This window comes from Sinocyclocheilus rhinocerous, unplaced genomic scaffold (genome assembly GCF_001515625.1).
Source record: "Sinocyclocheilus rhinocerous isolate Xijiao unplaced genomic scaffold, SAMN03320098_v1.1 scaffold6193, whole genome shotgun sequence".
Taxonomy (NCBI): Eukaryota; Metazoa; Chordata; class Actinopteri; order Cypriniformes; family Cyprinidae; genus Sinocyclocheilus; species Sinocyclocheilus rhinocerous.
Window position 1 is genome coordinate 28,816 of NW_015641664.1, and position 25,857 is coordinate 54,672.

General features: G+C 39.6%; 2 protein-coding genes across 2 annotated transcripts in view; both read left to right on the forward strand.

Annotated features, from left to right (window-relative positions):
• Window positions 1-12,457, forward strand: part of LOC107755276 (glutamate receptor U1-like) — a 24,649-nt gene extending 12,192 nt beyond the window's left edge. Inside the window, exons 5-10 of the mRNA XM_016572023.1 lie at window positions 479-705; window positions 841-938; window positions 5,023-5,240; window positions 5,982-6,201; window positions 6,448-6,692; window positions 11,884-12,457. Coding sequence (XP_016427509.1) covers window positions 479-705; window positions 841-938; window positions 5,023-5,240; window positions 5,982-6,201; window positions 6,448-6,692; window positions 11,884-11,979 — 1,104 coding nt within the window. The 3' untranslated portion in view covers window positions 11,980-12,457. The remainder of the gene's footprint in view (window positions 1-478; window positions 706-840; window positions 939-5,022; window positions 5,241-5,981; window positions 6,202-6,447; window positions 6,693-11,883) is intronic.
• A 1,634-nt stretch (window positions 12,458-14,091) lies between these two features.
• LOC107755272 (dipeptidyl peptidase 9-like) overlaps window positions 14,092-25,857 on the forward strand; it is a 20,110-nt gene continuing 8,344 nt past the window's right edge. Inside the window, exons 1-10 of the mRNA XM_016572018.1 lie at window positions 14,092-14,256; window positions 18,852-18,942; window positions 19,031-19,269; window positions 19,992-20,104; window positions 20,214-20,387; window positions 20,504-20,672; window positions 22,604-22,714; window positions 22,863-22,991; window positions 23,529-23,590; window positions 23,674-23,774. Of these exons, the coding sequence (XP_016427504.1) occupies window positions 18,887-18,942; window positions 19,031-19,269; window positions 19,992-20,104; window positions 20,214-20,387; window positions 20,504-20,672; window positions 22,604-22,714; window positions 22,863-22,991; window positions 23,529-23,590; window positions 23,674-23,774 (1,154 nt within the window). The 5' untranslated portion in view covers window positions 14,092-14,256; window positions 18,852-18,886. The remainder of the gene's footprint in view (window positions 14,257-18,851; window positions 18,943-19,030; window positions 19,270-19,991; window positions 20,105-20,213; window positions 20,388-20,503; window positions 20,673-22,603; window positions 22,715-22,862; window positions 22,992-23,528; window positions 23,591-23,673; window positions 23,775-25,857) is intronic.

Below are 25,857 nucleotides of genomic sequence, written 5' to 3' on the forward strand. Positions count from 1 at the left end.
TCTTCTTCTGCATTCTACTGTACGGACGAAAATTTACATTTCCTTCAGCCTGCGGCTTATTCATTTCACTTTTGGTGTGAAGAGGCTTTTATATTTGCCAAAAATATAACTTTTTTATTTTAAAAACAAACAAGAAAGCCCTGTCCAGATATAAAAAGTAACGCAAAAGTAACGTAACGCATTACTTTCCATAAAAAGTAACTAAGTAACGTAATTAGTTACTTTTTTATGGAGTAATGCAATATTGTAATGCATTACTTTTAAAAGTAACTTTCCCCAACACTGTTTATAGGCTACTTAAATATGTTAGTTTCTTTATTATTTCAATTTTATTCATTTACTTCTGTGTTTGTCTTATATGAAAATGCAATGGTATGCCATTCACATTCAAGCATCTGTTTCTATTAAATCTTGCCTGCATGTATGATGCAAAACTATCCAAAGAAATCCTCTTTGTGTGTGTTGCTCATTTCTACAGGAAGCAGACATCGCTGTGGCACCGCTAACTGTTACAGCTAAACGTGAGACAGCTGTGGACATGACCAAACCCTTCATGCAGACGGGTCTTAGTTTCATCCTGAGGAAAGACTTAGCTTCTGATGACTCGCAGTTCCTCAACCTTCTGAACCTGTTCTCCACTGAGGTGTGGGTGGGTGTACTGGTCGCCTACCTGCTGACCTCCGTCTGCATCTTCTTAGTGTCGCGGTAAGGGTGGGATCGTAAAATCAAGGCACTTTAAAATGTAGGATGGTATTTACATGCTATTCCAAGGTATTTTAAAGAATTAAAATGATATTCAAAAAAGTTGCCAAACCAAATTACTTTTTTTTTTTTTTTCAGGATTAGCCCGTGTGAATGGGAGCAACCAGACACAGAAAATAATTCCTTCACGCTCTCACACAGTTTTTGGTATACCGTAGGAGCCCTGACTCTTCAAGGTAGCGTATAATAATCATGTTTGTGAGTATTTACACCCACACAGGCTTTAGAATGAAAGGAACATCAAAACAACTTAGCGGATGTTCACCTAATAAAGCATACTTGTGATGCGGAGCAATCGAATACAAGTCCCGTGAAACATGAGTCACAATAAATAAACAAGCTAAATGTTATGGTTGCTTCATCAGATCTCACATTTGAGAGGGGTCTGTGATGATATTACCTGCCCATTTCTTCACTCTGGAGTTGTACAAGTCCTGAAGTTTGGGCAGGTGCACACCAATTATTCTTATAGACGTGCACAGAACCGACTCAATAACAGCTGAGTAAAACTCATCTGCGCCTGTGGAAGGATGAACTTTTTCAGTTGATGAAGGAAGTACAGCCTCTGCTGGGCCTCTTTTCACAATGGAGTCAATTGGCGCTTTTCCACTGCGTGGTACGACTCGGCTCGGCACGGCTCAGTACGGCACGGCACGGCACGGCTCGGTTTGCGTTCCCACTGCAGTTTAGTATCGCTTTAGGGTGGGTGGGATTATTCACATGTCGTTATAGTTGCGCCACCTCGACTGCCACGACTCCTGAAAAACTTTTTCATTCCGCGTCGCCCCATCAAGCTCTCGCTGGATCCGCTCCTCTGCTATCAATGAGAGGAACGTCTGTACTTCCTCAACAGACAAAGAAACATCCACTTTTTGGCTGTTAAAAAAGGCGCGCTCGTTCAAAACAGTTGCGGTCGATCCTTCGCTGGCTGTGCTGATTTAAATCTAGCGGTTCTGTTGTGTTTGTGTCAGTTCAGTTCAGTTCAGTGACGTAGTTAGTGACGATTCTCTCCGGCCAATCAGTGATCAGCAGAGTTTACATGTCACGTTTTGCTAACGGTACGGTTCACTTGGAACCTCAACCGAGGTGGTACTAAAAGAAGTACCAGGTACCAGGTACCAGGTACTGTACCCAGTGGAAAACCTCCCAAAAGTGAACCGTACCGAGCCATACCGTGCCGTACCATGCAGTGGAAAAGCGCCATATGTGAGTGTCCCACTTCAGGTCCTGAGAGATGATGGTGCCCAGGAACCTGAATGACTGAATGACTGCCACAGTGCTGTTCATGATGGTTAGAGGGGGGACTGCAGGGGAGTTTCTCCTAAAGTCCACAATTATCTCCACTGTTTTGAGTGTGTTGAGCTCCAGGTTATTGTGACTGCACCAGAGAGCCAGCTGCTCAACCTCTTGTTTATAAGCAGACTCCTCACCATCCTGGATGAGACCGATGACTGTGGTGTCATCTGCAAACTTCAGGAGCTTGACAGAGGGGTTTTTAGAGGTGCAGTCATTTGTGTGGAGGGAGAAGAGCAGTGGGGAGAGCACGCACCCCTGAGGAGCTCCAGTGCTGATGGTGCAGGTGTTGGATGTGAGTTTTCCCAGCCTCACTGTCTGTCAGGAAGCTGCTGATCCACTGACAGATGGAGGTGGGCACAGACAGCTGTGTCAGTTTAATCAGGAGGATATCTGGGATGATGGTGTTAAAAGCGGAGCTGAAGTCCACAAAGAGCATCCTTCCATATGTCCCTGGTTTGTCCAGATGTTGGAGGATGTAGTGCAGTCCTATGTTGACTGCATCATCCACAGACCTGTTTGCTCGGTAAGCAAACTGCAGGGGGTCCAGCAAGGGTCCAGTAATGTCCTTCAAGTAGGCCAACACCAGTCTCTCCAATGACTTCATGACCCCAGACGTTAAAGCAACAGGTCCGTAGTCATTTAGTCCAGTGATTTTTTTTCTTTGGTACAGGGATGATAGTAGAGCATTTGAAGCAGGAGGGGACTTCACACAGCTCCAGTGATCTGTTGAAGATCAGTGTGAAGATGGATGGTAGCTGGACAGCACAGGCTTTGAGGCAGGCTGGAGAGACACCGTCTGGGCCTTTGGCTTTCCTTATCTTCTGTTTCCTGAAGACTTTGCGTACATTGTCTTCACAGATCTTAAGTGCAGGCTGAGAAGCAGTAGGGGAGGTGGAGGGGGGAGGGTGTTGATGGCTCTGTTGTGAGATGGTCGGAGCAGGTGTGGGGTGTGAGACCAGGCTTTTTAAACCTGCAGTAAAAGTCATTCAAACCATCAGCTAAAAGTTGATTCTCCACAGTGCTGGGGGATGGGGTCTTGTAGCTAGTGATGCTTTCAGGCCATTCCACACTAATGTAGGGTTGCTGCCTGCAAACTGTTTTTTCAGCTTTTCAGAGAAGCTTCTCTTAGCTACTCATATCTACCTGTGTGAGACCAGGCTTTTCAAACCTGCAGTAAAACTCATTCAAACCATCAGCTAAAAGTTGATTCTCCACAGTGCTGGGGGATGGGGTCTTGTAGCCAGTAATGCTTTCAGGCCATTCCACACTAATGTAGAGTTGCTGCCTGCAAACTGTTTTTCAGCTTTTCAGATAAGCTTCTCTTAGCTATTTTTATCTACCTATTCAGTGTGTATTTGGCCTGTTTGTACAAGGCTTTGTCTCCACTCCTGTAGGCATCCTTTTTGGCCTGGCGAAGCTGTTTGAGTTTTGCACTGAACCAAGGTTTCACCAAGGAACACACATGTCCTCACAGAAACTGATGTAGGATGTCACGTGTCAGTGAGCTCATCCAGATCAGTGGCTGCAGCCTCAAAAACACTCCAATCAGTGCAGTCGAAGCAGGCTTGTAAATCCCGCACTGCTTCATTAGTCCATCTCTTTACAGATCTCACTACAGGCTTAGCAGATTTAAGTTTCTGCTTGTAGGCTGGTAGAAGATGAACCAAACAGTGATCAGAGAGTCTCAGAGCTGCTCGGGGCACAGAGTGGTATGCATCCTTTAAAACTGTGTAGCAATGGTCCAGTATATTGTTGTCCCTGGTGGGGCATGTGATGTGCTGTCTGTATGCAGGCAGTTCACGGGTGAGATTAGCTTTATTAAAATCACAGAAGATGATAATGAAAGAGTCCGGATAATGCTGCTCTGTGTGTGTGATCTGATCAGCCAGCTGGTCATGCGCCGCACTCACAAGAATAAACGAGGAAAACTCTAATAAAAAGGCTTACGGTTAATAAAGAGGGCTTCCAAATTTGGGCAGCACATCTTCTTTAAAACTGACACGTCTATACGCCAGCCAGAGGCGGACAAAGTATACAACTCCATTACTTAAGTGAAAGTACAGATACTACTGGTCAAATATTACTCCATTACAAGTAAAAGTTGTAAAGACAGATTTTTACTTAAGTAAAAGTACAGAAGTACTTGCTTTTAAAAGTACTTAAGTACCAAAAGTAAATTTACTTTTTTAAATACTCAAGTAAATGTACTTAGTTACTGTCCGCCTCTGACGCCAGCCTTCACTGATATAAAAACACAATCCACCATCTCTCGTTTTCCCCGACAACTTGGTGACGCGATCCGCTCTGAACAGCTGGAAGCCCGTTAGATGAAGCGTGCTGTCCGGGATGTCTCTGTTCAAGCACGATAGAGCATTCATTTTTAGCACCACTCACCTGACTTTTTTAATTTCTGAACTGCCGTGATTTTGCAATCAAAAAAAGACAATCTTTTGTTGATCCTGGAACACCATTATTGTCCAAAACCATAGACCTACCTAACCCTACCCATAATTTATTATTCATTATAATTTATCCCTAAAATCAGAGGGAAATGAGCTGAATAACAAGGGTGTAGAAACATCTAACCCTGGTTGTAAGCCTAAAACTGACATTTCCTGTAAACTTATCCCTCAACTCTGATTGGTTGATTGGAATGTTGATCCAGGAAGATGCTGTACTTGGTGAAATCCCATTCACCCATGATATGTACAACAACCAAGGTCAAAAACGTTGTCATGTTTATATGTCTGAGATAAAATTGAACTTGCTTTTAGCGCCACTCCATGGACATTTCACTTTGAAAGTGTCACAAAACATGCAAAAAAAACAATGTAATATTATTTTGCTGAAATGTTGCCATGTTTTTCCAACGAACCTGGTTTGCTAAATTACCTTAATACAAACAAATCTGCAGTGACTTGTAGTTTATTAAAAATTAAAAGTTCATTATAAATTTTGCCATAGGTGCAGGTCCTCACCCCAAAGCTCTTTCGGGACGGGTCATTACCTCTATCTGGTGGCTGTTTTCATTAGTGCTGCTTGCATGTTACTTTGCCAACCTCAGTTTATGGCTGCATTCAGACAACCAGCAACAGTCTATCAAGAGCTTTGAAGACCTCGCTAATCAAAACTTGATTGAGTATGGCACCATTAAAGATTCTTCCTCTTTTGCTTTCTTCAAGGTAAGACACAGAATTTTATTAATACAATCAAAAGATTAATTTAAAGGCACAATATGTAAGCTTTTTTTAATAAAATATCCAAAAACCACTAGAACAGTGTTATATATTTTGCTGGCTTGTGTACTTACATTATCCCAAATGTTTCGAAGAATGTTTAAATCCAGAGAAATAAGCAATTTTAACTAGTGACACGGACCGTGTCATGTTAATAAATCATTAGCTCATCCATGAACATGATTTCTGCCCGAGTCCCGTCGGATTGCATCGGCTGTGGAGATGAAGACCACAACTCCCATGATTCCACACTCAGTCACGGTGTCATCAAACTACGCCTTTGTCTATTTGTTTATTTTGAATACGCGCCCTCTTGCGGTGAAAATTACATATTGTGCCTTTAATTAAAATATTATTATTAAAATTGGCATAATATCGAAAGACAAAAAAAAAAGTTTCTTCAAGAGTTTATTTGAAGGGTTTGTCAAAAAGTGAACAGTCTTTATGCACTTGTTGAAGCTTGAAAAAAGTTAATAATGTAGACTTTTTTTAATTGATGGACTTTTTTTGTATAGACAAAAAAGTCATTTTCTATCTATTAACAACTATATAAGTAATGCAACTTCAAGTCTACATTTTGTGCAAACTGATCTAGATCTGAATCTTTAATCATTTAATGTCAGTTGGTTATGCACCCACATGACAGCATCTGTCAACTATAATTTACTCTTATCTGCCTTTGACCAGAACTCAAACAACCCCACCTACCACAGAATCTATGAGCACATCAAGAATGCCCAGAGCTATTCACTCAATGCAGAAGAAGGGATCCGCAAGGCTCAGAAAGGCAACTATGCTTTCATCGGCGAATCTGTGTCCCTTGACCTGGCAGTGGCGAGATACTGTAACCTCACGCGCGCCCCAGAAATCATCGGCATGAGGGGATACAGCATCGCTGCTCCTTTAGGTAAGTCTCAAAATACTAATTTTTAGACAAAGTACCATGATGATTTATGGTTTTATGTCTAATTTTAGTAACACTGACTACCATGCATGTACCATGTAAACATAGTGTACCATTCATGTAAACATGGTACATGAATATTGTAATGAGTCAGTACTATGATATAGCATAGTACCACCACAGTACTTCCTGAAAGGATGGTACCATCATAGTCTCACCAGCTATGTATGTCTTTGTTCATGTCCTCAGGCTCTCCTTTGGTGAAAAACCTAAGTGTTGCCATTCTGCATCTGAGCGAGTCTGGTGAGCTGGATTATTTCCACAGTAAGTGGTGGGCCAGCAGTTGTATGGCAAAAAATGGCAAGAGTGCTCCACTGAAGCCCACCAGTCTGAAGGGAATCTTCTTATTACTGGCACTCGGTCTGGGACTGGGGCTTTTCTTGGCTCTAATGGAACTGGCCGCCAAATCACGCAAAATCGCTAACACTCAGCAGGTGAATCCAATATATTGATGTAGGGTCCATTTTCCATCTATCTATCTATCTATCTATCTATATATCGATCGATCGATCTATCTATCTATCTATCTATCCATCTATCCATAATCTATCTATCTATCTATCTATCTATCTATATCTATATATATATATATATATATAAAGTCAAAATTTTGGAAGAGTTTGAAATATTAATATAATTTAAAATAACTGTTTTCTATTTGAATATATTGTAATTGTAATTTTGCATGTAATGTAATGTAATTTATTATAATTTATTGATCAAAATGTATTTTATTAATCAAAGCTGAATGTCCAGCATCATTACTCCAGTCTTCAGTGTCACATGATTCTTCAGAAATCATTCTAATATGCTGATTTGCTGCTCAAGAAACATTTATTATTGCTATTAATATAAATATTGTTTTTGATCTTTAATATTTTGTGGAAAATTATACATACCATTCAAACATTTTTGGGTCAATAAGATTAAAAAAAAATAATAATACTTTTATTCAGTAAGGACGCATTAAATTGATCAGCTAGGATCATTTTAATTGACTAAACACATTTAAAATGTTACAAAACAATTCTACTTAAAATAAATGCTGTTCTATTTAACTTTCTGTTTATCAAAGCATCCTTAAAACACTCAAACACACACACACACACACACACACACACTTTATTGTGGTATCCACAGTTTATTAAGCAGCACAACCATTTTCAAAGTTTCTTGAGCACCAGCATATTAGAATGATTTCTCACAGGAATATCACAGGAATAAATAATAGAAAATAAAAAAAAAAATACCAACCAAATAACCATTTTCAATGTATATATTCTAAATCCAGCCGCAGGGAGCGACAGGGAGACGTCCCTGTCTGCTGCCCCACCACCCTGAGATGTTCTGGGACTAAAGGGGTGAAACATCGGTGAAGGGTGGCTCCCAGCTGATGACCCTGCGGCTGGTAATTTGGCACTGGCGGAGGTGCGTCAGGCAGCAATGCCAAGCAGGTCTTACCATCAACCTGTTGCTAATTATATTTTCTGGGAAACCAGTGACTGCTGAGAGCAGTGCAGCTGGATTCCAGGGAAGACTGGAGGACTGTCAGGAAAGACTGACTAACAGCGGGGAAGACCGCAAGTAGGGTGGGCGGTCTAGTTACCCTTCCCACAGGCCTGGCTTTAGGCCAACCCAAGCTAACTACGAGTTCAGTTAAGAGTCAACAGCCCAGTGGCCCTCCGAGAGGTGGGCTGGAAGAAGGGTCAACAAGGACAGAACACACATATTGAACGGAATGGAAATGGATACGAAGATTTCTAGGTTATGCAGTTGTGGCTGGACTAAGGTTACATCTCGTAGAGGTTTGAGGATCCATCAAGGGAAAATGAAGTGTTCCCAGGATAGCCCGAGGCAACCTTGCACTGCACTCGCAGATGAGACAAAAAGGGCACAGAGCCAGGTTGAGCACCACAGTGCTAATGAGCCCAATGTGGCCGACGGTTATAGTACATCAGAACCTCAAAACACAATTTGCCTGGTGAGTTCCAAAACCTCAGAAAGGACACCCGTAAGAGAAGATGGAAGGAAAGAAGGAGAACCAGGAAGGAAGAAGCCAATTCTGTGGCCAAAGACCAAGAACGAAGCAGCATGGAGTAAGCTGGATGATGACTTGGAAAGAATGCTCATAAATAATCTCAAAGGGAATGAAGAGAGCAACATTAGTCTATTTTGCAAGACTATCTACAACAAATACATCCAGAGATTTGACGAAGCAAGGAGTAAGACGCCCAAGCCCAAAGCTATGAGCAGAAGGGAAAGGGAAATTCTGCAGCTTGTGAAAGAGTGAAGAGCGAAGAGCTCTGTGAAAAGCTTGCAGAAAGGCAGCAGAATATGAGAAGGAAGGTCTTAAAGTTCTGTGGAATCAAATTAAGAGTCAGTTGGCTTCACTTAGAAGGGCAGAGCGCATTAGAAAGCGGAGGAGGATGAAAGAGAGCCAACATTTAAGATTCCTAAAAGATCCTTTCAAGGTTGCAAGAGACTTGCTCGAAGAGAAGAAGAGTGGTTCATTGGCAATGGAAAAAGAAGACCTTGAGGAGTATATAAGAAAACAATTTACCAGCACAAGCAGTCAGCATCCCCTTGGGTCTCCCGGTCATGTCCCACAACCAGCTTTTCCAACCACACCTTTTGAGGTAGCACCACCCAGACTGAGCGAGGTAGTTGAGATAGTTAGAAAGGCAAGATCGAGCTCTGCCCCTGGGCCAAATGGCATCCCTTATAAGCTTTACAAAAGGTGTCCTTAAGTCCTGAAACATCTATGGAAGCTTATGAGGGTAATCTGGAAGCAACAGTGGGTTCCGGCCGAGTGGTGTAGAGCAGTGGCCATCTTAATCCCAAAGGAAAGGGATTCATCCGTTATCAGTCAGTTTAGGAGCATTTCACTCTTAAACGTGGAAGGAAAGCTTTTCTTCTCAGTGATTGCCAAGCTGACCAAGTTCCTCCTCTGTAACAATTACATTGATACAAGTTGTCAGAAGGCAGGTGTCCCAGGTTTCTCAGGGTGTTCAGAGCATGCAACATTAATCTGGGACCAGATCCAGTCCACAAAAAAGGACAAGAAGGATCTTCATGTTGTCTGGCTGGATTTGGAGAACGCCTACGGCTCTGTCCCACATCAGTTGATTGATTTTGCCCTGGACTTCTTCTATGTGCCTACAGGTGTTATAAACATCATTCAAAGCTATTTTGCAAATTTGAAGATCTGCCATTCATTATGTGACTACACAACCAGCTGGCAGAAACTTGGCAGGGGAATAACTATGGGGTGTTCAATATCCCCCATTCTATTCATGGCAGCCTTTGAGGTAATTTTGACCGGAGCAAGGTCCATGGCGAGGGGAGCACGAAATAGTGCAGGACTTCGGTTGCCTCCCCTTCGATGCTTCATGGACGACATCACAATCCTGCTCCAGACAGCGGCTTGCACAGCGCGGCTCATCAAGAGGCTGGAGGAGCTGCTGAGCTGGACTGGAATGAGAATCAAGACGGCCAAGTCTCGTAGTCTCTCAATCTGCAAGGGCAGACGAGTGAATACAATTTCTTTCCAAGTGGCAGGGGAGAGAATCCCAGTGCTCTCCGAGCAACCAATAAGAAGTTTGGGCAGAGAGTACTCAGCTGAGCTCACAGACAAACATATGGCAACTACAGTAATAACTCAGCTGAAAGATGGCCTTAAGAGAATTGACCAGAGCTACCTTCCTGGCAAATACAAACTTTGGTGCTATCAGTTTACTCTTTACCAACGTGTGATGTGGCCGCTGAAGATGTGTGAAATAATAGCAACAACAGTGGCAAAACTGGATGCTATTTCCAATAGCTACTGTATATCCGTAAGTGGCTTGGTCTGCCGCGATGCTTTTCAGATTCAGCACTGTTCGGAAGAAATGCTCTTCAGCTTCCAATAAAGAGCATCTCACTTGGGTACAGGCTAGAGAAGACCAGGCTTGTACTCGAGCTTAGACAATCAAGTGAATATTTTGTCCGAAACGCTGGTGCCAATGTTCAGACTGGTAGGAAGTGAAAGGCAGAGGAAGGTGTCGACAACGCCATTGCCAACCTGAAGCACCAAGAGGTGGTTGGAAAAACCCAGGAGGGAAGACAGGGTCTTGGCTGGGGTGAGCCATGTAAATTCTGGTCAAAGGCATCATCAAAGGAGCGAAAAAAATCTAGTGATCACAGAAGTGATGAGATTGGAAGATGAAAGACTTCTTGTGAAAGCTCTTGGTCAAGGCCAACAAGGCCAGTGGACCAAAGTGGGCTGACATCTTGCCAAGGTCAGTCAGCTGTAGCGAACTTTGGAGAATTCCCCAAGCCAGGTTAAGTTTCATTATTAGATCAACTTATGACACACTTCCCAGCCCAGTTAACCTGGCATGGTGGTTTGGGGCAGAAATCTGCAGCTTGTGCAATGCAGCTCAGGGAACCCTCCACCATATTTTGTGCGGGTGTAAAATTGCTTTGGCTCAGGGTCGCTACAGGTGGCGTCATGACCAGGTGCTACGGAAGCTGGCAGAATACACAGAAAGATAAAGGATGATGGCAGCCGGGAGGCATCAGAGCCTTAAGAGTCAGCCTGTCCAATTTGTAACAGCAGGTCAGGTAGTGCAGAAATGCCTTTCTAAGCACAGGACTTCAATCCTGGCTAGTGGAAGTGACTGGTCATTACGAGTAGACCTGGACAGACGGCTGCAATTCCCCGCTTCTATTGTGCAAACCAAACTGAGACCGGACCTTGTGGCATGGTCCGAAATGAGCAAACAGGTGATGCTAGCGGAGCTGACAGTGCCATGGGAGGATGCAGTTCACGAGGCATACGAGCGAAAAAAGTCATGGTATGCAGACTTGGTAGCAGAATGCCAGGGAAAGGGATGGAGAGCAACGACCCAGTGGAGATAGGCTGCTGTGGCTTTGTGGCCCAGTCAACCAGCCGCTTCCTGAGAGACATCGGTTTCAGCTCTGGCGAGGTGAGGAAGGCTGTAAAAGACCTTGCCGAAGAGGCAGAGAAAGGAAGCTTTTGGCTTTGGCTGAGGAGGAATGATAAGAGTTGGGGTGCGGAGAAGCCTCAAGGCATAGGAACCTGAGATCTAAATCCAGCCGCAGGGAGCGACAGGGAGACGTCCCTGTCTGCTGCCCCACCACCCTGAGATGTTCTGGGACTAAAGGGGTGAAACATCGGTGAAGGGTGGCTCCCAGCTGATGACGAAATAAAAACATTTAAAAAAAACATTTGTGTACTTTTCTTTTTTTCTTTTTTCTTTTTTGTAATAAAAGCATAGCATAGTCTATCTGCCAAAGATTCAAACATTTAAGACAATGAAGGAAGATAAGTTTCATAAATCCATTTGATAAATTCATTAAATAACTATAAATTATACTAAAGAAAAAAATACTAAAGAGTGCTTTGCTGCGGCTGGTTATTTGGCACTGGCAGAGGTGCATCAGGCAGCAATGCCCAGCAGGTCTTACCATCAACCTGTTGCTAACTATATATATATATATATATATATATAAATGTACTAAACTGACCTGAGTCAGTTACACATACACACACACACACACACACACACACACACATGGTACACACACGGATTTTGAAAATGAAAATGACCTTGTTTCTTACAGAAATCCTGCTGCTCTGTGATGTCTGCTGAACTCAGTCAGCGCTTCAGAGGTGGAGAGCCGACTACACCGGAATCCTCTGAGAAAAACAAAGCCTAAAAAGCAAAGCCCCAACAAAGCACTGACACATATGCATTTAATCACTTAATGTTCATTAAGGTCCACAAAACAGTTATTAGCTACTAACAAAACTGGGAGGGTGAAACTCATGAAAACATTTTATTTGTTGTGCATACTTCAAAACCATGGGGGATGGGGGGCCTGGTCCCGTACACCACTGATTGGGAGAAAATAAACAGTATTACCCAAAAGTTTGCTGAATGCCCTAAATTCTGACCAAACTGAGATATTCAACCTGCTCATTTCTAGATTACTAAGATCAGCACTTTTGCTGTTTTAATAGCAGAACAATGTGTGCCATGAGTAAAACTGTGATATTACTAAAATGATGCATGCAAAATTTCTCCCATGACTAACTATATATACACAGTACCTTGAGAAAAACCCAATTCCTCATTTTGGGTGTCATTGTTTTATTGTAGAGAATTTTCTCAACCGAAATAAAAAGCTAAAATATGCTGTTTGCATATTTAATACTTGTTTACAGTATTCATTTTTGTGTATTAATAATTGGCACCTTTAATCATTTTTTACCAGTCTTTTGGACTAAGTATTCTGCCTCTATTTGTCCTTAACAGATTTGCTCCATGTTTTTGGAGGGTTAGTGAGAGGACACTTCAAAACATGCCACAGATTCTCTATGAGATCAGATTTTGACCTGGCCATTGCTATTCACCTTGATATTCACCTGTTTTGTTTTTGAGCCACTCCAGTGTTTATTCAATGTTTGGGATCAACTTCTTTGCAAGCTTCAATTCTGTAGCCGAATTAAATAGGCTTTCTTGCAGTATTTCACTACATTTTGCATCATCCATTCTTCATTTCTAAAAAGAAAGTCCAGTTCCTAAAGAGGAACAGCATGCAGCTCCATAGCACGATGTTAGCACTGCAGTACTGCACAGCTTTATTGGCCTCTGAGCTGCAAGAATAAGATTTACGGCACACATAACGCTTTGAATTTGAAGTAAAATGTCCTATCTTGGTCTCATCCGACCACAAAATCTTTTCCCACACTGAACTAAATCACTGTTTTCTTGGCAAATTCACGTGGTTCTTTTTGAGTAATGGCATCTTTGTGCCAGCCTCTCATAGCAGTGTTGGTCGAGTGGGTCACCTATTGAATTCTGCAGCTCTTTCACATGAACGTTGGCCTCTCTGTGGCTTCTCCCACAAGACTCCTTGATCAAGCAGAGAGAGCAGAGAGATGGCGTTTTTAGGCCAACAGTGTCAAACAAAGACATTACAGCACTTAGATATTGTGCTGTACCAAATTTATGTATCAGTTTCATGTTAACCCTGACTCTTGGAAAGCTCTTTGGTCCTTATTTGCATGATTTGCATGCTTTTTTTTTTTTTTTTTTGCATGCTGGTTTAATTTCACAGAGACCAATTGTAAAACTGCTGTATGCTTGATAAGCGTTTTCATTACTGTACAACAGCTTCTGTAATGGTGGGGCTATACAGCAGAAATACAACATAATTTTCCCTTTTGGGTAAGAGTAATTTCTAGATAAATTATTACAATTATTTTAATAAGACAATTATATCATTGAAATATTTTGAGAATTGCTGTAATAACCCTATTAGAATATCAATGTGAGATTTATTTTGATATTTAAAAAAGTAAAATAAGGTTTGTTTAAATTATTATTTTCAAACAGACTGGATTAATTATTTCATCATTTTAAAAATTCTATAAAGGTTGGTAACAACAATAAGCTAAAAAGCAGCTGAAGGACATTAATTTAAACAACAGCAACAGCAACAACATATTACTCTTTATCTATTTGATCTTAATATCAACTTTATTCACACAGGATTTTGTGAGGAACTTGGCGAGAAACGGTATTTAAGAGGACTTTTACATCTATTACGTTTTATGTAGGCCTATTGTTTGGGTTTATATTGTATATTAATATTCTAAATATTTAAATTATATACATTTAACATAAAAGTGATATATGGTAATTTTCTATAATTTTATTTACTATATATGTATGTTCAAAACAAAAATAAAGCGTTTATATTTTATAAGTTGTTTTTTATATATTTGGAGTGAATGCGACGACTAGACGGAAAGCGGAAGTAAGGGTTCGTCAGCGCTTCCGGTGTGGCTGATGATGTTCGGTTGGTTCTCCTCAGCACTCATGACTGTTGCTTTGTGCTGTTCTCATGCTTATGGACTGTGTTTTTACCAGCAAATACGTTTAGGAAATCAGCAGGTCACAGATGAGAGTTTTCTTTGAGGGTCTACTTGTAAGTACCCGCGTGCGACGGTGCGCGATCATGAATTGAAATGCTAATGTTCATAACAATGCGGTTTGCTGTGAGCGGCGGCCCGTCAGCACAGGCCGAGCAGACATGAGATCAGCTGATGATCTCCGACAATCATCCGCACATACTGATCATCATCTGTAATAATGTGGCGATGAGCGGAGGAAGGCGCTTCAGTGTTTGACAATATGAAGCTCAGCTGATTGAGCTGCAAAACGAAGATGTGCTAACATGATAATGTCACCTGGTGTTATTGTTATTATTAGTATGACTAGCATGATTCACTGCTGGATATACGTGAGATCTGTTATGTAGGACGCATGATTCATAAGCGATAATATAAACATAACTAAAGAGTGTAATGTTGTCATTGACTTTACTTCCCGTCGTCCAGGTTCAATAGCAGCACGGCTAACTGTTAGCACTGACAACACACACAAATAACCGGTGTTCATCAGCTGATTCTGCCTCCAGTCATCTACAACATAATCACATAAAGCTCGGTTTAAAACGCCTCGTTCCTCACTAAATATGCATTAGCCGGTAGTGAAGGCTGTTTAAAAAGCAAGAATGTGTGAGTGACTGTCGTCGCGAGGGCGTGCGGTATTTTAGGCGATCAAAGAAACGTTCCGAACTGCTGTTACTTTCGATAGGGATATGCCGGTATCAAATTTTCATGTTGCGATTAATTGCTAATGCTTTTATCACGGTATTATCACGATATTGAAATTTAGTTTAAAAAAAAAAGTGCTGTCATAATACAGTATAACAGGTTTAATAACTTTTTTCTTATAACAAAAATAACTGAACATTTAAATGCAATAAAGCAATACAGAAATATAAGGGTTTACTCTTAGTTTTTTCTGTAATTTAATTACAGTTACTTCTGATGTAATTACATTAAATACTGTATAGAACAATAGTGCTTAAAATGCATTCAAAATTCTGAATAATTTGTTATATATAATTATTCACGGTATTTAGAAGTGCCCACGATAACAATATCGTGCATATTCATTACCGTGATATATCGCATTACCGAATACCGGCACAAGTCTACTTTCGAATAGAAGTTCGGAAAACAGATGACGTCCAAATCGAATTTGCAGGGAAGGTACATGAAGCCCAAAGCAGATCAGACCTTGTGAAAGTAACTAACAGCAGCACTGTATTGAATAATGAATTTCAGCAGGGGATTTTTGACAGCTGAAACCCTCAAACATAGATTTTTTTTTTTTTTAAGTTGAAATACCCCCTGAGATTTTAGTCTAATGATCACATGACATGCGAGTAAACAGATAAAATAGCTTATCTTTTATTAGTTTTCTTACAAGTGTTATATTTGGATTTGCATATATATTTTTATTATATACACACACACACGCATATACATACATACATGCATATATATTGCAATTTGAAATGTGATATGACATTGATAGTGATATGATTTAATTCATTTGAAAATGCTTCATATTGGTACTACTTGTACATCCAAACACAAAGACTCTACTGTCAATGGAAATAGTTTCTTTTAAAGGTGCGGTCATATTTAAGTGAAATTACATTGATGAAAAGGTCCATTGCCAATAGCGTATCGATGTCTGAAGCATTGCTCACACGTAAGTTACTTTCTTGTTGAAATGACTAGATTTCACAGAGCCACTGTATACAGTACAAATATTGATGTCTTTAGTTCTTCATCAGCCTGACCAGTGCTCATAGCTGGATCACTGGGTTTATATTTGATAATATTGGGACCAGCTGTTGTTAAATTTTGTCTGTATTCTGTAATACAGATTAAGAGCTGCTAGCTGTACAAATCTGATCCTCATGTGTCTTTAGTATTGAGATGAGATGGCAATTCAACAATAAAAGCTCAGTGCATTATGTTTTCACTGAGCAACACTTTATTTCTAAATAAGAAGAGAGAGTTACAGTTGGAAACGTTGTGTGTTTTGTCTTCTACAAGCAGGTTTTTCCAATGTAGTTTTTCTAGTCAATTTCCACCCTCTCTCTTACTCTTACAGCTAAACAGTCTGTTTTAGCTTCTGTACCTTTTAGACTCTTCTGATTTGTATACATCTTTTATCTAGTCTATTAGCATGTGAAATGAGCAACGATACTAGCAGGTTGTGGGTCCAGTATAGTTTTTACTGATACATCCTTCACAACCTCTTTGTACAGATTACCACATGAAATGGTTGTTAAGGAAAGGAGATCCACATTTAGACAGCAGGTGGAATAATACTATCACTATCATCACCTTTTAGGACTAATAGCATCTGTCCTACTTCCTCTTCAGTGACATCATTCATGCCAACACCACACACTCTCACACAGAGCTGAGATTAAGGCCCCGTCCACACGGAGACACGTTTAGCTGTATTCGCATACATTTTGTATCGTATAGGCGTTTCGTCCAGACGGATCTGGCGTTTTGGGAGAGTGAAACCGATATTTTTTGAAACCGGGTCCCAGATTGCATAAATCTGAAAACGCCACCCTTGCGTTTTCGTGTGGACAGCGAATCCATATATTTTCTGAAACGATGAAGTCATCAGCCCACGTCTCGCCCATAGACTGTATAAAAACATGGACGTAGTGTCAGTGACGTCACCCGTAGGTTTCCGAAGAACGTTTTTGAAGCTCAAAGTAGGCGGAGCCGGCTGTCGCCATCTTGGCAGCGAGTCACTGCGCGTCACTCCCGGTTAATCGAAAATGGGCAAAACAGTGGGAGCTGGTTGCTGAAACCATGCCCACTTAGCTCGACGCCGGTGACAGCAGCGGCAATCCACCTGTCACTCAAGTGGCCACGCCCTTAATTATGCAACGTAACAGCAACGAAAACATTAACAAACACTGAACGATTGTATTTTTGTATTAACTAACATTAACACAGATTAATAAATGTATTGTTCCATGTTCCTTTGTATACCGCGCGCAAGGTTTATGTGCATAGTCCAAGTCTTCTCCGTTTTAGTGTATCTCTGGCAGAATTACAGCGCCACATGCTGGTCTGGCATGTATACTACAGCGTTTTGTGTCGGTTTCGTGGTTTCGTGTGGATGCAGATATTTCTTCAGACGAGGGGGAAAAAAAAGATTGGGTAGGGAAAGCTCTGGCTTCGTGTGGACGTAGCCTAAGAGCATTCCTCATGCCAATGCTTCATGTTAGTTCTGAAACCTCAGAGGCTCTCCTACTGGAAAGTACATTCTAACTAGGGTTGGGTATCGTTTGGGTTTTTTTCGATACCGGTGCCAAACCGATACTTTTAAAACGGTTCCGGTGCCTGAACCGATACTTATTAAAAAATAAATAAATAAAAATTCCCCCCAAAAATGATGGATTGGCCATTAGAATAGAAATAGAATAGAGAGTGCACATCTAGTACATACCGGTTACATACATTACATACTGGTGCCATATTGGTACCGGGTTTTGGTACCCAACCCTAATTCTGACCGAATCACACTCATTTCTGCAGTTTATTGTAAAAGTAGTAACTGTTTCTATGTAAGCTGCATTTTGTAATCAGATTCCAAAACTCGGGAGCTTGTAATTAGATATGCTGATATAGATTAGATATAGGTCAATCAGATTAGTTTCTTTACAATAAAAAATTATTACATGATTACATGTCATTCATACTGTGGCAGTAAATTGTGCCTTAATGAAAAAATGCCTACTGCTTTCATGGGTTTCTTGTTTTAAATTATTATTATTTTATTTTTTTTTGTCTGTCTTTTAAACAGATGCAATTACATTATGCGAAATGTAATATTTACATGTAATGCAGGGATTCCCAAACTTTTTTTGTCAGCAGAATCTCTTTGAATTAATATATTTATTTGAAGTACTCCCTAAGCTTGTAAATTAATGTTAATAATTAAGGCAATAATTCAGCAACAGATTTGCATATGTACAGTTCTGTGATGTCAGCTAATAATCTGATCTTTTTATGTTTATGTTGAAGTATTTTGTTTTGATTGTTTTATTTTAAAATTATTAAAAGGGTCATATGATGCTGCTAAAAAGAACATTATTTATTTTATATATATATTTTTTATTAATTAATTAGTATACCTACAAACTCTGGGAAACCCTGATGTAATGTAATGTTTAATGCACTTTGTATGTTTATATTAATATAGTACAAGATTGTCCTATTCAAATCAATGTGATAAATGAGTCAAAAGTAAACTAAAATTAATTTTAAAAAATAGTCTAATTTTATTACTTAAAATGTAAAATGTAATAGATTATGTTAATAATTACAATTTTTGTCATGTAATTTGAAATCAGTAACAAACTACAATTTGTAAGTAATCTACCCAATTTGCATATTAGGCCCATTATTGTATTTTATTTTATTTATTTTTTGAAAATCAATATTGCTTATATTAAGGCTGTGAGTTTTAAATTATGACATGCGATTAACCCCAAAAAATAGCTTATCAGATTTTTCCTGAGAAAAGCCCCCAACGAAGATAATTGAAAGACATTACATTATTGTAACAGACAAGTAAATCATGGCATAAATGCATGTTTTGACAATTTTCTTCCCTTTCCTACAGGTTGCCAAATCTTGTTGAGGGTTCTGTGCTGGTTAATGCATAGAGGAAAAAGGGTGAAGCTTGAAGACGAAACTGAAGGTAGTTGGAAAAGGTATAGGAATGTTTTCCTGACTTTATCCCATTTGTTATAGATCAGACGGCTCTCAAATGTTAGGCTGATGAATCGCTCCTGTGTTCAGTTTTGCAGCTGTCAGAATGACCGCAGTAGATGACATCTCAGACAGCACGGAGGTTGTGGAAATGGACGACGTCCCTTCTCAGTTTTTCGTGGAGAAGCACTCATGGGATGGCTTGCGTGACATCATTCACGGCAGCCGGAAGTACTCGGGAATGATCATTAACAAGGCGCCCCATGACTTCCAGTTCGTTCAGAAGCATGACGAGTCCGGCCCTCACTCGCACCGGCTCTACTACCTTGGTACCCTTTTCCCTTCTGTGTCAACACAGTCAACCGTTTTCATGAGCATGCAGCTTCTTGAATCAACAAATGCACCAGTTCCTCATTTCATTTTTAAAATAGTCGTGCTTTTAAGCCTGTGTGCTTTTTAAATGGTAATGTTCTATGACACAAAAGAGTCTTCATCATAAAGAAAATGAAAAATATTTTTAAAAAATACATGGCAAGTGTTTAGAAATGAATTTTTAATTAATATATACATTTTTAGAGTGTCACACCAAGGTATTTATATATATATATATATATATCAAAACATCAAAACAGTCAATCCAACACAGTCAAGAATAACTTAAAGAGGTTGCCACCGTTTAGTAAACTGTGGACTAGCTTTGGCTCTTCCTGTTGACTTGAATGGTGATGCTTCCTGTTTGTCAGTTGACGGCCTTTCATTTTTAACCAGAAATGTGCACGCTGCTTTTCTGATGTTCACTGAAGTTTTCCGTGTCTTTTTCCCGTGTCACTTGAAATTTTTCCGTTTTGAATAGTTGTTACAAAAGGCGAGACACAAAAATGAACGATCAGTTGTGGGACTATATTCTGTCATAAATCGCATACCATTAATTAATTGCTGAACTCTCTACCGTCCGTTACTGGAAATTAAATTAAATACCAAATTAAATTAAATTAAAATGCAACAGGTTTCTGTAATTTTCCTAATGTTTCATCTTGTCATACTTAAATAGGAATGCCATATGGGAGCAGAGAAAACTCATTATTGTACTCTGAAATCCCAAAGAAAATACGGAAAGAAGCCCTCCTGGTGTTATCATGGAAACAGATGTTAGATCACTTCCAGGTATCTTTCCTTCATGTTTGTTGTTATGCTAACAGCAGCTAAACCACATATATGCGAGATTTATAACATATTAATAACATTATTATGTTAATTTGTGTTCATCTTATAGGCGACTCCGCATCATGGTGTATATTCCCGTGAGGAGGAGCTTCTCCGTGAGAGGAAGCGTCTGGGGGTCTTTGGCATCACGTCCTACGACTATCACACACAAAGCGGCCTTTTCCTCTTCCAAGCAAGCAACAGCCTTTTCTATTGCCGTGATGGCGGCCATAACGGCTTCATTGTGAGTCTAGCTGTTTTTTTCTGCTGTGCTCAGTTTAACATTTCTGGGAAATTTCTTCATAGCGTGTGTGCAAAGCTTTGTGTCCCCATGCCTGAAAGTCATGTGATGTTTAGCAGGGTGCCCCAATGAAGCCAGTGGAAATTAAGACTCAGTGCTCAGGGATTCGCATGGACCCCAAGATCTCGCCTGGTGATCCCAGTTTCATTGCCTTCATAAATAACAACGACCTGTGGGTGACGAATATCGAAACTGGAGAGGAGCGACGACTTACTTTCTGTCATAAAGGTTTGTTGATCTGTTAGTATACAGAAGCAGTTATAGTGTTGACTATTAAGGGTGTATTCTGGGTTATTTTTACCTTAAAGGGATAGTTCACCCAAAAATGAAAATTTGCTGTATTTACTCACCCTCAGGCCATTCAAGATGTAGGTGATGTTTTTTCTTCAGTAGGACAGTAAAGAAGATTTTTAGCTGAAACTGTGGTCCTTGGTGATTCATAAAATGCAAGTCAATGGCTACCGGCACTTCGAGAGTCAAAAAAGCACATACAGTCAACACAAAATGAATACCTATGACTCCTGACGATATATTGAGGTAGTGCTGGGCGGTATGACCAAAAATTTATATCACGGTATTTTTCCACTGATCGGATCCTTTTTCGGATGAGCAAGAAAAGAAAAATATTTCAATTTAACTTGCTTTCCATTTATTACTTAAAGCGAAAGAAACTGAACATTATTTACAACATTATTACTTGTAATCTAGAGCCCCAGGGAAACGGTCCTGATCATAATCACTCAAGTCCGAAGCACATTTTTTCTTATGCTTCCTGTTGAGATTGCGCATGTGAACCTAATGTTACTTTTTATATCGCTTGAGGCATTCCGATGAACAGTACAACACAGGTATCCTCTCTGTTGTAAACAAACACTGCGTCAGTTCACGTTTGCTCCTGTGCATATGTCATTATGCGACAGGATGCGTTCATTTCAGATTTGCGTGAACACGCTCAGGACCGTTTGCTAGAGGCTGTGGATGTTGTAAATAATGTTCAGTTTCTTGCACAGACCAATCGTTTCGCTTCATATTCATTTTGTGTTGCCTGTATGTGTTTTTTTGATTCTCAAAGTGACGGTAGCCGTCGACTTGCATTTTATGAATCACCAAGGTTTCAACTAAAAATCTTCTTTCCACTGAAGGAAAAAGTCACCCATGTCTCGGATAGGGCTGGGTATCGAGTTTGATACTTTTTAGGCACCGACCGAATTACCTCGAGACCATCGAGTATCGAAAAACGTCTCGTCGTTCAGTACCAAATTTCGATACCTAAGGGGTTAATCTCATCAGCGTCAGTGAGCCAATAAGCCTGCAGCACTAGCCGGTGTGTTCGACTAGAAGAGGTGCGGCGCAGATCGATCAGTGTTTGACATCCACGAGAGCGATTCGACAGCGCACGGAGGAGTCTGCTCTCTTAGCTCTCGTGGTACTGTAATACACCGATCGGTCTGCACAGTCAGTCCGCGTCAAGTCGAACACACCTACTAGTGCGAATGCGTCCCAGCCCCCTTAGATGTTAGGCTACATTTACACTGGTGCGTTTATGTTTTAAAATGAAAACGATCCTCGTCATACTGGCGTTTCCACTGCGTTTCAAGCCGATACACTGGGTGAGGGAACATTTAGGTTGGGTTATTGTAATTTAAATTTTTTTTTTTTTAAATAATAAAAATAAATAAAATCCCCTCAAATAAAAAAAAAATCCCCTCATAAGAGCCACTTAAAGGTCGAATTCCCCCCCATTTTCCAAAACGAAACTCAGGCCCTGTGTCTTTGGAACTGAGGGATGAATCAAAATGATAGTCTGAAAATCGACAGTGTGCAATAAGCTGAAAATAACTGGAAGTATTCCTGGAAGCTTTGTGTTGTATGAACATTAATCATCCCTTTATGATTAATGGCTGTAACTTACAGTCAAAGTCTTTTTAAATGGTTTGGAGAGGGGCTGTACTTTTGCCAAGGAAAGCTGCATTATCACTATTTAGGATTTTTCAGAATAAAAAGTAGTGAAATTTGGTGTGTAACTAGTCTCATGGAAGTAGTTTTTTTTTTTTTTATGATTAAGAATGCTTCTCTGAGCATTGATCCATATAGAAAGCACATCAGGTTACATTGAATGGACTGTTCTGAAATCTGATATTTCTGCTACCCTTGTCCAGGATTGAATAACGTCAAGGAAGACCCGAAGTCTGCTGGTGTCGCAACCTTTGTGATCCAGGAGGAGTTTGACCGCTTCACAGGATACTGGTGGTCTCCAGCTGCTCCTGAAGGTTTGTGGGACACCTAAAGCAGTAGTTGTAAGTCTTCTTGGATTGAAGGCCCCCCACTGGGATTTTTTTGTACATTTGCCCTTTTACACTCAAAATGCCTCCGCCACCTGCTGCGTACCCTTATCATCCTGTTCTTGTTTGCTTGCAGACGCAGATGGAGGCAGAACGCTCCAGCTGCTGTATGAGGAGGTTGACGAGTCAGAAGTAGAGATTATTCATGTGTCCTCACCAGCTTTGGAGGAGCGGAAGGCAGATGTGTACAGATATCCTCGCACCGGTAATCACAAACACACACTGTTAAAACAACACAAACATGTGTATATATGCAAATGAATCACCACACTGAAATGCAGATAGTGTTTCTGTGCTGTTTTAGCACAGTTGTAAGCTTGCCGTCTGAACTGGATGTGATGAGACTGGCTTGTGTGAAAGACAGTAGTTCTAGACAGCCCGTCTTTATATTGCACTGGCCTCGCCGGTTGAACAAAACGACATACAGTGGAACCAGTGTAGTCTGTTTTGTGAACAAATGACTCCCAGATTAACAGATTAACAGAATCGATCAAAGAGGCTGCTGATTTAATGGGCTGCAAGTCATAATGTCCATCTCCCCTCAACTTCCTCAGTAGTACTTGGTTATTACCAGAATCATTAAGTGTAACTGAAGCCAGAAATTATGGCATAAACACAATTCATAAATGTATTCTTAAGAGTACAGCTCTTTGATTCTTTGTATTGTTTTGTATATTAGCAATATTTTGTCAATGGAGTTGTGTTAATTGTAATGCTAATGAATCCTTCTCGGTGCTTGTAGGAAGTAAGAACCCTCAAATTAGCCTGAAACTAGCAGAGATTCAGACCGACCAACATGGCAAGGTAGGTGCCTGTGCCCAGGCTCACTTTTTCTTTCTCTATGCCTGGTAGAAAGGCTTTATAATGTTCTCTTATTCTTTTTGTAGATTATTAGCGCACAAAACAAAGAGCTTGTTCTCCCGTTTACCACGCTCTTTCCTGGGGTTGAGTACATCGCAAGAGCTGGATGGACAAGAGACGGCAAATTGTAAGTAACAAGAAGTAATTTTTTAAAAGTAGGGCTGGGCGATATGGCCAAAAAAATGAGCATGATAAAATTTTTCGTATCAGTCGATTTCGATAATTGTCACGATAAATGTCAAATATTTATTTCCTTCAAGTTTAAAGGCAGATTTTTGCTCCTAAGTGAAAGTTGTAGAAAGCAGACCATTAACTGTGGTTTTAAACGAACATGACAAACACTTTAAGCTTTTGAAATCTTTCCAGTCGTTTTTCCTTAACAAAACAAATACCTTAATAAAAAAATTAATTTCTTAGAATCTGCATGTTCTAATGAGTGATATTGTTTCAAATCATGAAACAGGTTTGTGTTGCCTGACTTTGATGGGTATCTTCAGCACAGTTTGCAGTGCAGCCTGCAATATTAATAATATTCGTCAAAGACGAAAACGGGTTTAAGCATAAAAACAATAAGTGTAATACTGCTTTAAATTGTTGTTGTTTTTCCCCCCCAAAATTAAAAATGTTTCTGTTTAATTTAATAGCAATTTTGTTTTAGTTTTTCTGAGCAAAAAATAAATACCGTAAATTTTTCCCTGATTTACAGAAGAGACCCACTAAAATGTCATTCAGTGTAACAATCTTATAGGTAGGCATATTTACAACAAAAATAAATGTATGACATTAAAAGAATAATTACTTTCACCCCAAATACTAATTACTTGTAATTTTACATTTTTACAATTTGCCACTATCCTCGGTTTTGCCCATTTGTCAGCAGTGTTGGGCAGTAACGCATTACTTAGTAACACGTTACTGTAATTTGATTACTTTTTTAGTAACGGAGCAGCAGCCGCTGGCTTTAGTTAAAAACAGCAGTGTTCTGTGAATGTTAATGCTTTAATAGCAAATATTTATCGGGGAAGCGTGTATGCTGGGATTTCATGAATTTCATGGAGAAAAAAGTAACATAACTAGTAATGTAACTAATTACTAATTACTTTTGAAATAAAGTAATCAGAACAGTAACGTGATTACTTTTAAAAGGAGTAATCAGTAATTTGATTACATTTTCAGAGTAACTTGCCCAACACTGTTTGTCAGTAAGAATTTTTTACTCCGTTAAAACACAATAAAATTTAATATGCTCCCTTATTCTTTTATATATTTTAATATGTACAGGTCAGAATAAGCATGTTGTTTGAATTTTTACATAAATATTGTGTTACACTGAATGACAATGTAACATTATTTCAACCAAATTTTGACATTTTATTCTCCAAAAACTTATTTGAAACCTTTAAAAGTAGACACTTATATTTAATGTGCTTTCTATGGACATAAAATCACTTTTGTAAATTTCTTTTGATGCGGACATCTTAACGTCTTTGACCCTATTACATTATTTATTTTAGAAATGCACATTTGACAGCAGCTTGAGATGCAGATGTAAATTTATGTTCATTATCAAAAACAGTCTCTTTTGTATATGGTGAAATTTAATTATATTTGTTTTACTCAATTTAACCATTGTTCTTCCATAGTAGCATGCATTTAGATCATGAGATCACAGTTAAAACCACACATAGCACCTCAATACCATGGTAAAAATTTAACCATATGGTTTCTAGGTATGTGTATGAATAGCAGTAGTCTAAATGCATTTAGTATAAATTCACAAATGCTATAGCTTAATCACAAAAAATACTGTAATTATATTCCATTACTCCTTTAATACATTTAATACATGTCTACATTAATAATATAATAAAATTTGATATGAATATCCCACATTTCTGCCACAATATTAGTGGTAAATGATGGCGATTTGTAGATTTAAAGTCTTCTGACTTTATCGTTGCTCACAGTGTTTCTCATGTTTGTCAGCGCTATTTCACCCGGCTTTAAACTAGCTTAAAGGGGTTATATGATGTTGCTAAAAAGAACATTATTTTGTGTATTTGGTGTAATGAAATGCGTTTATGCGGTTTAAGGTTAAAAAAACACATTATTTTCCACATACTGTACATTATTGTTTCTCGTCTATGCCCCGCTTTTCTGAAACGCGTCGATTTTTACAAAGCTCATCAGTCTGAAAAGCGAGGTGTGCT